Source organism: Thrips palmi, unplaced genomic scaffold (assembly GCF_012932325.1).
Source record: "Thrips palmi isolate BJ-2018 unplaced genomic scaffold, TpBJ-2018v1 HiC_scaffold_18, whole genome shotgun sequence".
NCBI lineage: Eukaryota > Metazoa > Arthropoda > Insecta > Thysanoptera > Thripidae > Thrips > Thrips palmi.
This window is the reverse complement of record NW_023144627.1, coordinates 20,384,082-20,395,898: the sequence shown is the minus strand read 5'-3', so window position 1 is coordinate 20,395,898 and position 11,817 is coordinate 20,384,082. Positions and strand designations below refer to the sequence as shown.

Below are 11,817 nucleotides of genomic sequence, written 5' to 3'. Positions count from 1 at the left end.
TTCCTTCAACAAAAGAGTCTGCACACTATGGAAAATAATTGATAGATGACTCAAACAATTCAAACACAGTTGAGGGCATTTATTACATAAAATAGGAAACATGGTTGACTTCATGTGCCACATTAGCTCTATATCACAGGGCTTAACAAAAAAAATCTTATACATGCAGTTATTTATGAAAGCAGTGATGAAAACAAGAATTTGAAAACAAATTATGAATTAGATTCAATTATTACATGATAAAGAAATAAAGGACAAGAAATGAGTGAAAAATGTGTTTGTAGAATAATATAATTATACATTTTCTTGTTTCTACAATGGCATTATTCTAGAATAATAACTAATAAACTTTAAAGAAAAAACATAACAAATGTGCATAAAAATGTCACACAATCAACCAACTGAAATAAAGACATTCTTACAAAAAAAAAAATAGAAACTTCCAAAGAAAAAAACAAACAGACAGAAAAACAAAAAAGCTCCTCATGCAAACAATCAATTTTCAATGGACATTGTACACAGGACTATGACTAGTACTTAATTTCAAGATACTTGGTACAAAAGCTGCTCATATTATCAAAGACAGTCACTTGAAATTAATCCAAAGAACACATAAGGCTTGCTACAGATTTATATTTAAAAAAGGAAATGCTTCACCTTTACCCAGGAGAAATTTACACCTTAAATTAATTAGAAATAATGTTGTGTTGTTGCATTCAAAATAAACACATGCAATTAATTTGAATGTATGAAAGTAATCTTGAAATACTGATGATCATCCATAAACAAGTGTACATTTCTAGCGAAATTCTCGTACTCGAAATGTTGTCCAAAATGGGCTTCTTGTTTTCTTGAAGGAGGGCCGTGCAAACATGGGCCAAGGGCTTCCAGGTCGAGAGTAACAAGGTGACTGGCTCGGAATAAGTGGGTTGTTTTCACAGTCAGACCTACTGCTGCCACTGTCGGGGCTCCCGCGGTAAACGGGACTCAATCCAATGGGGGAAATTGTACTGGGGCTGCCATCACTATCACCGGACAATGATGATCCAGAACGCGACACCACAAGTTCATTAGCATCACTACTTTCGTCATCCATTATGTCACTACTAATGGATGGTTGCTGCCAGTTAAAAATGCCTCCATTTAACATGACATCTTCCAGCTCACCTTCACTCAAATTGTTCTGGAAAATAACATGGCTTTATAAGACAGTGGGTGTAACATTTTTTAATGGTAAGAAATGAAAAACAAATACTCACAGGAGGGGGTGAGGGTGCAAAATCAAAGTCTTCTAGCTCAACATCTTGCATCATATCCCATGACTCATTTTCACTTGAGTCAGACATGGCAGTTTGGCTCCTTGATGGAAATCCTAAACGTTTGAAGTCTCCTTGAATATATTCATATTCTTCCTCAATAACATCAATGTCCGAATTCTCATGAATGTTTGCATGACTTAATGCAACATCGTTGGCCTGAAATAAAGTAAGATTCAGGTCTCTCTTTCCCCTTTGATATTGTATGACTTCAGCAGGGATAGTTACCTTCACAAATTCTCGTATAACTTGTGAAACCGTATCAAGTGTCTGATCTAGGTCATTCATGGCTAAGACCGAACCTGCCGTTGGGTTAGGGCAGGTCTTACATCAGCAATGTCTGTGCTATCGCAATGAACCATCTCAACAAGTTTGAAGCTCTTATGAAGGCATATCTTCTACATGAGATGAGTAAAACCCATTGAACAGCTCTTCATCAGCCTAAAATGGTCCGAGCAATCCAGAAACTGAAACAAAGAATAGAAGTTTTTCTTCAGGAATCCATGTAACAACAACTGGTACAGAAAGAGACGAGGCGTTTGAAACGCCAATCGTTTGAAAAAGCCTTTCCGATCATTCGCAAGATTAACGAATGATAAACTTGCGACGCGTATGAGTGACGTACGGAGAAAACAATACCTGAGGACACCGATTCGACGGCCACCGTCAAACGAAATGAATCGGCAGCGAAAAGAAACCCTCATCGCTCTCCAGCATTTCGCTAAGTTCGAAAGGGCAAGGCGATCCCGAAAAGCGCACTTCTTCAAAGCGCCCGAATTCTACGAAGAAATTTCTCCAAACTTCTGCTGCTTCTGCTTTGCAGCTGTGTTTACAAGCATTCAACTGCAATGTGGGCGGTGGGTAGGTTCCCCCACCGCGTACCCTGTGCGAGGCTAAAACCCAGCGTATGGCAAACTGCGCGCCCCGCGGTGGAAAAGATGAAAAAGCAGAACAGAAAGGGAGGGAAATACAACTTTATTCAGGGACACACTACAAGTGCTAGGAAATAAAAGATAAGATTGAAAAAGAATGACTCCTCACAAAAAAGCTTGAAGAAAATACAAAAAGACTGGGGAGGGTAACGCCATGACACAATAATGAAAAACAAACAATCCAGCACTTCCCCACCATGGTCAGGATTTCAGGCCCAGTACTGGCAGGCCACGTGACAAAAGCACTCCCTCAAAAGCGCCACATTCGGTCAGAGCTCGTAGTCGTAATAATCGTAATCGGAATCGGAATCGTAATCGTAATCCACGTGATTGGAGCCATCATCCAGACGCACCACCTGATTAGAGTCATACTTATGCAAAAACTGGTCAGTTTCATCTCCCTCACAATGATCCTCGTTGTCATAACTCCACAAATGATCAATGAGGTCAAAGTTATCATGATACAGGCTTAATGACTCCATCAGCTCATGTAAGTCCGAGTTTGCTGCCGGAGCGGGCTGCGCCTGGGGCGGGGCATCAGCGCGCTTGAAGTGCACCACGTGAGTGGGCAGGAAGGCGTCCTTGTCTTGCTTGACGAACACGTCCATGCGGTCCTTGTCCTTCGCAACGGTGTCGTACCAAAAGTTGGTGCCAGGCACGCAAGGCGGTACGCGCAAAATACCGTATTTCTCGCTCGCGGGCAGCTCGAGGACGTTGGACACGAGGACGTCCGCCAGCAGCATGCACGCTTCAGGGGTCTTCTTGTCGCAGAAGTGGTAGGCGTACGAAGGCAAGCTCGAGAACGACACTCCCGGGCCAAAACATCGGCCTGCACCAAAAAACAGGGGTTCGTTAAACGAAGGTCCAGCCCAGCACGCGCCAGCACGTACATGCCTGGTAGGCAAGCAACACTGTAGGCACAATGGTAATGGTATCAATGAAATGTGTGTGTCGCCATAGTGCATTCACGTCAGCTTACCGAAGTTCTTGGACTCATCAAAGTTGTTCTTTAAAATGGAGGCGACGTTTTCCTTCACGGTGCCATGCCACCCTTTGACAATCTTGACATGTCCGTGTTTATCCTCGTACCATTGTCTCTTGCTTTGGAAACGCTGATCTAGCGCTTCGTTCTTGACCTTCTCAATGGACAGTATCGTGCACTTCTTGAATTTCACGATGTATTTCGAGTTGAATTCTGGAGGGACAAACGGTTAGGCTCGGGATAGATGCGTGCACCCTTGTCAGAATTCACAGCAAAGGGACTTACTCTGGGCTATGCCTTTGTATTCTGCCGACTGCGGATCCAATTTGATCCTTTCCACTGACGCCATGGCTGCAGCCAGATTTGGTAAAATCCTGAAAAGGGACAGAATCGTGTACAAATCGAAACGAACACAGACGCTTTGTTGGGTGTGCGAAAACGGACTCCCATAACCCTAGATTCGGTTGGATTGACAAACACTGCTGGTGCGCTTGCAGGTCGAGAGCACAGCCAAGTCGAGAGCGTCCACCTGGTGACCGATGTAACTACTCACCGCAATGTATTTCAGGAATGAATGACACTCAGCACGATTCCTTCAGGACTACGATGCCCGCGTGAAGCAAAGAAGGCACCTTCAAGAGGAATACCACCAGGGGAATACCCCACAACAAGCGTCTCTGCGGGAGGCTACTTCTATGAGAAATTCCTGATGCGTCACTAAGACAAATTCAATCCCCAGCGAAACTGACGAGACATGCTTGCCTCGATGTTGGTGCTGCGGATGCATGACTGCGGGGCGTCTCACAGTGGGCCAGAAGACCGGTGGAGGCGGCCAAAACTCTAGACGCGTTTTGAGCTCCAGAAAGTCGCTAAATGGGACTCGAACCGAACGTGTGACCCCACCAATGGATTCCTCGTTCGGAGAGCAATCCATTGGTAGGGCCACACGTTCGGTTCGAGTCCCATTTAGCGACTCTGGAGCTCAAAACGCGTCTATAGTTTTGTCCGCCTCCACCGGTCCCACTGCGCCCCGCTTAACAGGCCCCAGGCCCTTGCGGAGGCCCGGAGGGATAGGCCGCATCCAATGGAGGTGCTTTGCGGCAACCCAGGCGTTGCGGGCGTGGTGGGCGTGGCGCGTCCATGCGTGTCCTGGCGGCTGCATTCGAACGGCGCTCCGTCTCTCTCGCACGCACTGGTCGCGCCGTGCGGGTGCGAGAGAGACGGAGGGAGCGCTTTTGGGAAGCAGCCCTCGGCGACCAGGGTCCCCGTCGTCGGCCCCCGTCGCCCCGGCGCGCAGTGTAGTGCAGCCCGGGCGCGTGCCATGACAGAACCGCCACCGGGACTCGGCCGCGGCCTCCGGGACGCGCGCGTGTCCGTCGGCGCCGTCGTCGTCCTGGCCCTGGCCGCGGCCGCCTCGCGCGCCCTCGGCAACCACGCCAACCACGCCAACCAGCCGTCCATCGTGGTGCTCTACTCGCAGTCCAGCAGCCCCCAGGCCGCCCAGGAACCGCTGTCGCTGCGCGCCGTCGCCAACGCCGTCAGCGCCGCCAACGCCGCCAACGCCGTCAGCCCCAGGCAGAACCTGGTCACCGAGGCCGCGCTGGCGGCGCGCGCCAAGAACAACGGTAGGTCATCATGACTCTCACCGAGTACGCCGTTTGGTGGCTAGCAGCACGACACTCAAAAATTTTGTCATTTTTGTGGTTATTCCATTATGACAATTTATGACAATAATCGTGGATGACTTGAAAATTTCTCGCCCGGTTCACTGGAACATGCGAGCGAACATGACACCCACTGTTGACGCGAGCGTGGCACACGATCGAAGCTGACTTGACGTCACATTCCGATGGAAATCTTTAAGGGACTCTCCTGAGAGTGCATACACTCTGAAGAGAGTGCGAGGAAACCTTCCTCGCCCGAAACTTGAGTCACGGTTATGACTTTCAGTGTAGTTTCCCGGCGGCCCGCTGATCGGTAACGAGGCATGCAGCGAGGTGAGGAAAGGCCGCAAAGGCGGCAATAACCGGAGCCAAAGGACGCCGCGTTTTTTGCCCTTTCTCCAATCTGTGCCGGACGGCTGGTTTTCTCGCAGACGCGGTGGCGGCGCCGCAGACGCCGGTCCGGGCCGACGGCGACGTCCTGCTGCGCGGACGGTCGCCCACGCCGCGCTGCGCCAACGGGCAGCCCTTCTGCCTCTACGACCAGGAGTACCCGCAGTGAGTAGCTCGCACAGTGGGCCAGAAGGCCGGTGGAGGCGGACAAAACTCCAGACGCGTTTTGAGCCCCAGAGTCGCTAAACGGCACTCGAACCGAACGTGTGACCCCACCAATGGATTGCTCTCCGAACGAGGAATCCATTCGTGGGGTCACACGCTCGGTTCGAGGCCACTGTGAGATGCTGCTTTTTCGCGGTGCAGGCAGCGCGTCCACGAGATACTCAACACGTACCACGACGACGCCAACACACTGTACCACGCGCTGCACCGCTACAACCCGCAGGAGCTCATCAACAGGGACAACCAGACCCACAACTACAGGTAGGGGGAGTGGGTGAGAAAAAACAAAACAAAATTAATTAATTTTTATAATTTTTTATTTATTTTTTCATCAGGCATAGAGGGCACTTTGCGTGCGAGTCCGAAGTGGCGTACCTGAGGCCGGGCTGGGCCAGGAACTGGAAGGACCAGTGGGTGGCCGTCGTCAACACGGACAAGTTCCCGCAGATGGTGCGAGTGGAGACTTGCAAGTACGTCGGAGAACCAAAACAAAATTAAAAAAAAAAATCAAAAAGGTACGTATGACAACGTGCTGACATGATTTGGATTTGGTCCAGGTTCCTGAACCAGAAGTGCGAGTTCCTGCCGCCGTGCTACAAGTCCTCGTGCATGCAGCGCTTCGCCGCCACGCGCTTGCTGTGCGTGGACCCGGCCAACCCCCACCAGCGACCCACCATCGACGTGTTCGAGATGCCGGTCGCCTGTTCCTGCTTCGTCGAAAACTTCAGATTCCTTTGAATCTCTGTCTAATTGTTTTTCGTTTGATTTGTTGTTGTTGTTTTTGTTGCTGCTGCTGTGGCGAAACGCGATGGAGCTGTTGCCTCTGACTTGATGATCACCCTGTGATTAAAATGTCGCTTGTGCCCTCAGCGAGTCAGCGTCCCAGGTACACCCCCCCCCCCCTTCGCCGTCCCCCCCCCCCCCCCCCCCCCCCCCCGCGCCACCAGCACGGCGAAGGAGGCTTAGCCGAGTCTAAGCCGTGGTATCAACCTCACCTGTTCTTCTCAGGATTACCCGGCAGCGGCTTCTGGGCAAAGGATTTCCTCAGACTAGGGTCTGTCTGCTGTCTCTTTGCCACACCGCCCCCACCCCCTTCCCTTCCCCTCTGCCCTTTACTTCCCAATCCGATCTCCACACGTCAGCTTTGATTCCTTTTTTTTACAAACATGAATAAAATAAGGCTGATTCTTGTAAGTGTTGCAAACGTTTTTTTCCCTAAGGTCTTTCGTGTAGTTATGAATTCCAGTAATGAAAGAAAGCAAATGCGCAACCAGGAGGCGGCCAAAACTCTAGACGCGTTTTGAGCTGCAGAGTCGCTAAACAGGCCTCGAACCGAACGTGTGACCCCACCAATGGATTCCTCGTTCGGAGAGCAATCCATTGGTGGGGTCACACGTTCGGTTCGAGTCCCAGTTAGCGACTCTGGAGCTCAAAACGCGTCTAGAGTTTTGGCCGCCTGCACCGCTCTTCTGGCCCACTGTGAAAGGCCGCTCTCCCCGGATTTCCAGCAGCCTAAGTGGCGTGACGTAACATGTGGACGACCCCCTGAATTGGGCCCGCCCCTGGGCACGGCACTGGAAAAGAAGGTCGGGAGAAAGACTGTGCCAGAGTGGCCCTCGGAGAGCCGGCGGGAAAGAGTTGCAAGATTTGGGGGGCGGGGCGGGGCGGGGCGGGGCGGGGCACTCAGGTGGAGCCCGCGCCGGCAGTGTGACTGTAAGCAGCTTATTCGCAGGCTAGCAGGCTAGCTAGCAGGCTAGCTGGCGGCTGGTCCAGAGGGCACAGGGCGACTCCGCAATGCTCCGCAAACGGGCACCGCTCCGCCAAGCACCGCCTGTCAGAACAGTGTGGTAACAGTGTGGTCAGAACGTGATCTTCCGACAAATTGACGCAAGGCCGCGAGGAGGGCCGGTAACTGAACCGGGCTCAGCGCCAAGATGCGCGCTTCGAGCCGCGCCCCGGAGTTCCGACGTTCCGAGTCGCTCTCGCAAAAAAGAGGCTTTGAGCGCGTCGACCCGGAGGACGGGGCGTGGAAGAGGCTGCGAATGTCGCTCGCAGAAACAGACCAGCGGTTCCCAGCTACAAACTTCCATTTCGAATCGACGCTCTTTGATTTTGTGGACTAAGTGTGAAGAGCCATAACTTGCAGTTCTCAAGTTTTTTTTTTTTTTTTTTTTTTTGAGCCAGTGTGCCTGTGACCTACCGCTCCGGCGGCGAGGCAAGTTGCTGGTTGAGTCGCAGGGCTATCTTTGGCGGCGCGGCGTGCGGCGCGTTGCATACGAAGCAGGCGTGCCTTGACGTGTCGCTAATAACCACCGAGATTTCACGCTAAAGCAGGGGGAGGGAGGGGGAGAGGGGAGGGGAGAGTGCGAGCTGCCGCGTCGCGTTGACGAGCGCGGTCGTCGAGCGCCTGTCAAGTGTAGGCCAGCCCGCGGGGCAGCGGTGCGCCGTGGTGGCCTACCCGCTGCCTCGCAGGCGCCATGCCCAAGACTCCGGACGCGTGCAGAGCTCCAGAGTCGCGAAGCAGGACTCGAACCGAACGTGTGACCCCACCAATGGATTGCTCTCCGAACGGGGAATCCATTGGTGGGGTCACAAGTTAGGTTCGAGTCCCACTCAGCGACTCTGGAGCTCAAAACGCGTCGAGAGTTTCGGCCGCCTCCACCGGTCTTCTGGCCCACTGTGCGTCCCCGCATGGAGGAATGGCAGGTGGCCGTCCACTACACTTTGCGAAGGGTCTGAGCAAGCGTCTCGCGGTAAAGGGAAATCCACGTGCGAGTCCCGCCGCTCCGTAGCGGCGAGGGGCGTGGGCGGGGAAGGGGGTGGGAGGGGGAAGGGGAGGGGGGCTGACCACCGTGTCATTTGTTGCAGATGAGTCCCCGGGGGACCGTTCGATGTCCACCCGTTCCCCGAGGGCGGCCGGGGCAAGCCTCACCCCCTGCGGCTCACAGCCCTAAAGGGAGGGGGGAATGGGAGAAACCACGCAGTTGACTCTTTAGTACATAATAAGCGCGATTTGCGCCGTTGTGGAGGTCCTCATAAAGTCGAGGCAAAACAATTTTGATGAAGATGGGAATATCTCTCCATATATTTTTTCCCAACAAAACTCCAACCGAGCGGCATCTTTCTGAACTCGTTGCCGCCGATACTCTTTGTAGTTTTCACTGTCGCCACACTGTAACCCACGCGCTTTATTGGCGCCCCCTGCCTGCATGAGCCCTGCAGCACACTCGTCGCGACGAGGGGGCCTTATTTAATTAGCACAAAGTTTGCTGCCGTGTTGCGCGCGTGGCGTGGCGTTGCGTTGCGTGCCGTGCCGTGCCACGCTCCCCCGGTCCAAGGGTCCGACCGGAAGGGGGAGGGAGAAAGTAAGTGGTGGGAATTCCTTCGGGAACATCTCGACTCGTGCTGACATGCAACACACGCGCAATCCCGGCACCGCCGCGCCGCGCCGCCAAAAAGAAGCAAACAAAAAACAACAAAAACAAAAAACTTAACCAATTATTTTTTGGGTCGCAAGACAACTATTGGTGGGGTCACACGTTCGGTTCGCGTCCCAGTCAGCGACTCTGGAGCTCAAAACGCGTCTAGAGTGTTGGCCGCCTCCACCGGTCTTCTGGCCCACTGTGAGGCATCGGCCTGGCAGACCGAAGCAGGCTACTCAGCAGACGCTCAACATGTATTGCGCGTATGGGGGTCCCGGAGCACCGCACTGCACAGCGCTGCACGGCCAATGCGTGAGGCATGATGTGTTCGTGAAGGCTCAGTGCCGCGTTGAATGGGTCGGGGCGGGGAGGGGAGGGGGAAGGGGATGAAGGAACGCCTGCAGATTTGTCGGCCACCAAAGGCATGATCGGAGCGTCGGCCCGCCAGAGAGCTGCCTCAGCGACAGTCAGCTGCTGGGCCAGGAGAGCTTCCGCCTGGAAAAACTTTTCTGGGGCCGGGGGCCTTTCAGTACTTGTAGGTGTCTGCATCCGCACCATCTCTGCGTTCCTAATTTTCCCTACCCGATTTTTTTACCTCATCCCCCAACACCCCAGCGTCTTACCTGCGGCGTACCGCGTCTTACCGTGGCCTTACCTGCCGCATCTGGGGCGTGGCGGCGTGGCGTGGCGGTACAGGACCTACAGGACTTGCTCACTGTCACGGTCTGGAATGCACTACGTGATGGGACTACTGTCTTCGCCCCCCCCCGCCCCGCCCCGCCACGCCCCGCCCCGCCACGCCACGCCCCACCCCCGCGTCTGGCGGTGCGCCCCGTGTCATGAGGCGTGTCCCTGGCCGCCCTCGAGTCGGCGCAGAGGGTCGCGGGTTCGAATACTACCGTCCGCCGACACTCAATTTAGCGCCCGTCTCATAGACAGACAGACAGACAGACAGACAGACAGACAGACAGACAGACAGACAGACAGACAGACAGACAGACAGACAGACAGACAGACAGACAGACAGACAGACAAACGGGCTCACTGTGGCGCAGGTATACAGTGTATGTCCCCGTTCCGTCGTTGCGTTGGCTTTACTGCGGGGGAGGAGGGACAGTCACAGGTCATTAGAAGGACCCCGTTGGTCGGAACGTCCACGGCCCCAGCGGGCGTATTGCCCCCGCCCCGCCTCGCCCCGCCCCGCCACCGCTAACGTTTAGGCCCTCCAAGGGGTTAGGGGCAGCCAGGCTTTACGCTGATCACTGCTTTATAGCTGCAGTTTTGTTTCCCGGGACTCGCTTTGGGTCAACTGGGAATTGATGACCGAGGCGGGGCGGGGCGGGGCGGGGCGGGGCGGGGCCGCCTCGGAGCACCAGCCAGCCGAGCCCACCGGTTCAGTTAATTACTTACCCGACAGCCTGCTAGAGTTATTGTCGGAAAAATTTGCACTCCGACATTCGCGGCGCTAGTCTTTTGGCGGTTGTGTGTGCGTGTGTGTGTGTGTGTGTGTGTGTGTGTGTGTGTGTGAGTGAGTGTAGCGAGGGGAGGCTGTCGGCGGCCATGTCTCGGTGCACTTGTGGTACGCCGCACCGCCACACCGCTCCGTTCGAGAAAGTCTGGAGTGCAACGGCGTGCACTTCCAAGAACAAGAAGCGCAAAAGCCGCTCGCAAGTGCCCCCCCCCCTCCCCCTCCCCTCCTCCACCTTGCTTCACCTTTCCTCCGGGTGGCCGCCCCGCCCTCTGCCCTCGCCGTGATTCCGGGATTCCGCAGACATGACAGGAACGCCTAAATGCCCAGGGCGGCCCAGGGACCCCGGAAGTAAGACCGCTCGTCCGTGTCGTGGCGGTCCATTTTAAACCGACCTCCCCTCCCCCTGCCCCTCCAGGGCTACCCCCTCGAAGTGCAAGCAGGACACAGCACCTCGCCCCGCCGCACTGCCGGCCGAACGGACGCTCTGTCTCTCTCGCAACCAGACGGCTCGGCCCGCGAGTGCGAGAGAGACAGAGCGCAGGCCGCGAAAATCCACGCGCGGTGCACATCCCGTTGCCGGCACTGCTAATCAGTCTTTATTACTTCAATATAGCAGGCCGCCTCACCTTTTTTCTTCGCCCTCCCCTCCCCTCCCGCGCCCCACACCTTGCCTTCCCCCTCCCCTCCTGCCCCGCTCCGCGCTGCCGGTGGTGTCACCACCCCTTTCTTCCGCCGCCACCACCTTGCTGCTACTTTTACTCAGACGGACTTTATTTTTATCCTCTCTCTCCAAAACAAGATAAGCGATACGTCGTCGGGGAGCGTCCGCGTCCGCGAGACGCTGCCTGCCCTGCCTGCGCTGCCATGCCTGTTCGCGACGCGACGCTGCAAAGTGAATCAGCCGTATCGCGTGTGCGTGGCCGCCACAGTGGGCGGAGGCGGACAAAACTCTAGACGCGTTTAGAGCTCCAGAATCGCTAAATGGGACTCGAACCGAACGTTGTGACCCCACCAATGGATTCCTCTTTCGGAGAGCAGTCCATTGGTGGGGTCACACGTTCGGTTCGAATCCCATTTAGTGACTCTGGAGCCCAAAACGCGTCTGGAGTTTCGGCCGCTCCACCGGTCTTCTGGCCCACTGTGCCGCATCGCCTCGTCGCTGCTCGCCTGGCTGACCTGCATACGGTATGGGCTCCGAAAGAAGACACGCGCGCAACAGTTCAACAAGGCGTTTTATTTTAAAACCGTGCTCTGGCGCGGGGCTCCGCAAACGAAAACGAAACAGTTCTGCACTCGGCAAAGGCTTTTCTGAAACTTTCTTATTTTTTGGCTTGACTAGACGTTTTGAAATAACTTTAACATGAACAGGAAATAAACTTAATCATGTTGCGTTGCCCCGCTGTCTACTTATATCA

General features: G+C 54.3%; 3 protein-coding genes across 4 annotated transcripts; 1 reads left to right on the top strand and 2 right to left on the bottom strand.

Annotated features, from left to right (window-relative positions):
• Positions 1 to 58: 58 nt before the first annotated feature.
• LOC117644609 lies at positions 59 to 2,172 on the bottom strand. 2 transcript variants are annotated; one of them, XM_034384216.1, is made up of 4 exons: positions 1,942 to 2,172; positions 1,545 to 1,783; positions 1,260 to 1,475; positions 59 to 1,183 (listed from the first exon to the last, which is right to left on the bottom strand). In XM_034384216.1, the coding sequence occupies exons 2-4, from the start codon at positions 1,602 to 1,604 to the stop codon at positions 800 to 802; spliced, it is 660 nt and encodes a 219-aa protein (XP_034240107.1). In that variant the 5' UTR covers positions 1,605 to 1,783; positions 1,942 to 2,172; the 3' UTR covers positions 59 to 799. The 2 variants fall into 2 exon arrangements, with proteins under 2 accessions (XP_034240107.1, XP_034240106.1); XM_034384215.1 differs by having other exon boundaries at positions 1,956 to 2,172.
• A 100-nt stretch (positions 2,173 to 2,272) lies between these two features.
• LOC117644520 lies at positions 2,273 to 3,920 on the bottom strand. Its single transcript, XM_034384055.1, has 4 exons — positions 3,784 to 3,920; positions 3,516 to 3,604; positions 3,228 to 3,443; positions 2,273 to 3,077 (listed from the first exon to the last, which is right to left on the bottom strand). The coding sequence occupies exons 2-4, from the start codon at positions 3,577 to 3,579 to the stop codon at positions 2,518 to 2,520; spliced, it is 840 nt and encodes a 279-aa protein (XP_034239946.1). The 5' UTR covers positions 3,580 to 3,604; positions 3,784 to 3,920; the 3' UTR covers positions 2,273 to 2,517.
• Positions 3,921 to 4,314: 394 nt separating this feature from the next.
• On the top strand, positions 4,315 to 6,367 carry LOC117644777. The gene is made up of 7 exons (XM_034384394.1): positions 4,315 to 4,320; positions 4,684 to 4,748; positions 4,800 to 4,855; positions 5,326 to 5,449; positions 5,651 to 5,770; positions 5,845 to 5,979; positions 6,067 to 6,367. The coding sequence occupies exons 1-7, from the start codon at positions 4,315 to 4,317 to the stop codon at positions 6,245 to 6,247; spliced, it is 687 nt and encodes a 228-aa protein (XP_034240285.1). The 3' UTR covers positions 6,248 to 6,367.
• The last annotated feature ends 5,450 nt before the right edge of the window (positions 6,368 to 11,817 follow it).